Raw genomic sequence first — 4,055 nt, 5'->3', positions numbered from 1 at the left:
AGCAGCCACGCCTCTCTTTCTCTTTGGGCCTCACCAGCTGTGGGGGCTGCTGATCAGCCTCGCCTCTCTGATCAGGCCCAGAGATAGGTGCAGAGATGCTGACTGGCATAGAAACCGACCAATCAGAACCAAATCTGGGTGAACTGTGAGGAGCCAATGGCTGCCTAGGACAGTGATGGCGAACCTTTTGAGCTCGGCGTGTCAGCATTTTGAAAAACCCTAACTTAACTCTGGTGCTGTGTCACATATAGAAATTTTTTGATATTTGCAACCATAGTAAAACAAAGACTTATATTTTTGATATTTATTTTATATATTCAAATGCCATTTACCAAAGAAAAATCAACCAAAAAATGAGTTCGCGTGTCACCTCTGACACGCGTGTCATAGGTTTGCCATCACTGGCCTAGGAGGTGGAGCTTTTGACGCTGACTGGCATAGAAACTGACCAATCAGAACCTAATCTGGGTGAACTACAAGGAGTCAGTGGCTGCTTAGCAGGCGGAGCTTTTGACGCTGACTGGCATAGAAACCAACAAATCAGAACCTAATCTGGGTGAACTGTGCAGGCCTGAGCCAGCAGGTGTTCATCCCCCAAGGGGTCCTAGACTGAGAGAGGGCACAGGCCAGGCTGAGGGACCCCCCCACCTGCCCAGTGCACAAATTTTTGGGCACCAGGCCTCTAGTTTATACTAATAAAAGGGTAATATGCTAATTAAAGTGGGTCGACTGGCCACTGGACATCCGACTTGCTTCCAGACAAATGCATGATGGTGGGGGCCGAGGCAGAGGCTATTAGGGGCCAACCAGGCTGGCAGGGAGGGCAGTTGGGGTGAGATCAGGCCATCAGGAAGGGCAGTTAGGGGTGATCAGGCAGGCAGAGGCAGTTGGGGTGAGATCAGGCCAGCAGGGGAGGGCAGCTAGGGGTGATTATGCAGGCAGGCAGGTGAGCCGTTAGGAACCAGCAGTACCAGATTGTGAGAGGGATGTCCAATTGCCAGTTTAGGCCTGATTCTTATGGGCCTAAACTGACAATCGGACATCCCTCAAAGGGTCCCCGATTGGAGATGGTGCAGGCTGGACTGAGGGAACCCCCCTGTACACGAATTTCATGCACTGGGCCACTAGTATCTCAATAAAACTGGGAAAAATATTATGTGACAGAACATTTTATTTATTCACAATTTTTAAGTTACTGCTCTTTGTTGAAATGTGGTTGCTTTCCATGTTATCCTTTACAGCGATAGCACAGATTTTCAGTAACCTTATAAGAGTAATTGAGCCCTAGCTGGTTTGGCTCAGTGAATAGAGTGCCGGCCTGTGGACTGAAGGGCCTGGGTTCGATTCTGGTTCAGGGCACATGCCTGGGTTTTGGGCTCCATCCCCAGTAGGCGGTGTCCAGGAGGCAGCCAATCAATGTTCTTTCTCATCATTGATATTTCTCTCTTTCCTTCTCCATTCCTCTCTGAAATCAATAAAAGTATTTTTTTAAAAAATTAATTGAGGCCTAAGATAAAAATTAAAAATATAATTTCTGAATAAAATTCTAGATGATGTGATATTTTTAATATGTATTTTGTTTGCAAAAAAAATGTCTTTAGGTTAATTGTTCTCATTTCACTGTCTTACCTCTGTATTTTAAAGAAATAATTTGTGATTCATTTGTTCTCTGTATATCATAGGATGTGTTTTGGAGATGCAGACAAAATATCTTTGATGAAATGAAGAAGAAATTTTTACAGGTAGACTGCTGATGTAATTGCTTTAGTATGATAATCAGCAGAGCATGTAACAGCATGTTAGTATTTTTATTTAATAACAAGGCATGTGTTGAGTTTTATGCTTGTTTTAACTATTTTACTTCTACCCAATTTTAATAATAAGAAAGTCACCTTAAATGAATGTGTGTCTGTCCCTTCTTTTCTAACAAGTGAATGAGGGGGGAAACTGATATAAAAACCACAAGATCCCTTTGTTTTGACTTTTGGGTATATTGTCTCTTTTATGTACAGTCATATTTATTTTCTGAAATATTAATGCTTCTGGAATTAAATTATTTAATAATTTACTGAGTCAAAATCCAGAAATCTTATTTGAAGAATTATGTAAACTGTTAACTTTCTGGCAGCCCATTATACACTTCAAACCTAAACTTTCTTGTGCTGTAGCATCCCATTACTTAATACATTTTTCTCAGGTCTCTAGCTCTAAGGCCCCCTCCCCCCCCCCAGGGTTCTTCCTCTGTCCTCTCCAAGTGACCTGTGGCAAGAGACCACTTAGCAACAGATCATATTACATCAGAGTTTGCTGAGATGGTTGGAGTGGAGTGGTGTGGAGGGAGGAACTTAAAATAAAATAATCTTGTTTTATGGTTTATTTTGCCATATATGTTAGGATCCCCATTACTACCCTAGGAATTGTCACTTGTTAAAGTAAAAATGCACAGTCTGAGTGAGCCCACTGAATTGAATAAATTTCAATCAGCAGAAGTGTTCACACCATCAGTTCTCTTTTTTTAATGTATTATAATGTATTAAACGTGATCTGTGGATATCCAGAAGGGTATTGTGTTAAGGCCTAATTTCTTAGCTCATAGCAGCTCCTTTGTCAAGAAGTAGATAAAATCGACTTATGAGTATGTGTGTATTTTTTAGTTTGCAACAATAATGCTATATTATCTGTAATAGCATTAAAAGGAAGAAAGTTTTGAGAGAAAATAATTAAATTTGTAGGTAGAGGTTCCTTCATAATATTTTAAACTTTATCTTAATTTTTTTCTGTTAGAAAAATCTGAATCTTGATAACTTTGAATTTTATTTGATACTAAGTAATGCTGTTTATTTAATATGTGTATACATTTATTTTAATTTTTTTCTATCACTATTTATATCCCCTATATCCTCCTCTGCCTTCACCCATCCCTCCTCTCCCAATCACCACACCATTGTTCATGTCCATGAGTTTTTTCTCTTTTTCCCCCAATCCCTTCATCCCTTAAGTCAGTGGTTCTCAACCTTCTGGCCCTTTAAATACAGTTTCTCATGTTGTGACCCCCAACCATAAAATTATTTTCGTTGCTACTTCATAACTGTAATTTTGCTACTGTTATGAGTTGTAAATATCTGATATGCAGGATGGTCTTAGGGGACCTCTGTGAAAGGGTCGTTCGATCCCCAAGGGGGTCGCGACCCACAGGTTGAGAACTGCTACAAAGTGTTTTCTGCATGCTTAATGCCATTCTGAATATATACCATGAATTATACATCTTGTTTTGTGTTTTTCAAAATAAACACCTAGGAAGTATTTTTTTGTGAAACAAAAATTTTGATGTTAACATCAGAGAACTCAGATTTGAAATTAAAACTGTTAAGAATGCCAAGGAGCCTAAATGACTCGAGACACAAACAAGCATGCCTTCAGCAGTCTCTGAGATTTTTTAGAACTATCTGTGTCAAACACTTATAGATGTTCCTAGCAGTAAACCTATCCTTGGAAGAAAAAATAAGTTTTCAATTAAAAAAATCCCAATATTTTTCAAGGATTCTTTCTTCAGACTTTTCTAGGAAATCTAGCTTTGTTTCTGCAATGAGCATAGAGAGAGAACACTCTCTTAGTGTTAATATAACTGCTGTTATGTTTTATCCCTTTTTTTGTACTTGGCTAGACTTCCTGTGTAGAAAACTTTGTGCCTCTCAAAAGCTCACCTAAATATAATTAAACTAGAGGCCCAATGCATGAAATTCGTGCAAGAGTAGATCTTCCTTCCCTTTGGCACCTGGGACCAGGGCTTCCCTCTGGCCGCCAGCAGGCACCCGGGACCCAGACTTCCCTCGTAGCCCCAGCTTTGTCTGGAAGGTAGTCCAAAAGGACATCCAGTCTAATTAGCATACTATGCTTTTATTATTATAGACTAGAGGCCCGGTGCACAAAAATTTGTGCACTGGCGGGGGGTGGTCCCTCAGCCCCACTTGTGCCCTCTCACAGTCTGGGACCCCTTGGGAGATAATGACCTGCTGGCTTAGGCCCGCTCCCGGGTGCAGAGGGCAGGCCCAATC

At 40.7% G+C, this 4,055-nt stretch overlaps 1 protein-coding gene across 1 annotated transcript in view; it reads left to right on the top strand.

Annotated features, from left to right (window-relative positions):
• Positions 1-1,667: 1,667 nt before the first annotated feature.
• The window catches only part of USP47 (ubiquitin specific peptidase 47), a 73,602-nt gene continuing 71,214 nt past the window's right edge, over positions 1,668-4,055 (top strand). The window contains exon 1 of the mRNA XM_015563711.1: positions 1,668-1,742. Within this exon, the coding sequence (XP_015419197.1) occupies positions 1,722-1,742 (21 nt within the window). The 5' untranslated portion in view covers positions 1,668-1,721. The remainder of the gene's footprint in view (positions 1,743-4,055) is intronic.

This window comes from Myotis davidii, unplaced genomic scaffold (assembly GCF_000327345.1).
Source record: "Myotis davidii unplaced genomic scaffold, ASM32734v1 scaffold118, whole genome shotgun sequence".
Classification (NCBI taxonomy): domain Eukaryota; kingdom Metazoa; phylum Chordata; class Mammalia; order Chiroptera; family Vespertilionidae; genus Myotis; species Myotis davidii.
The sequence above is the reverse complement of the archived record's forward strand: the minus strand, read 5'-3'. Positions and strand labels throughout refer to the sequence as shown.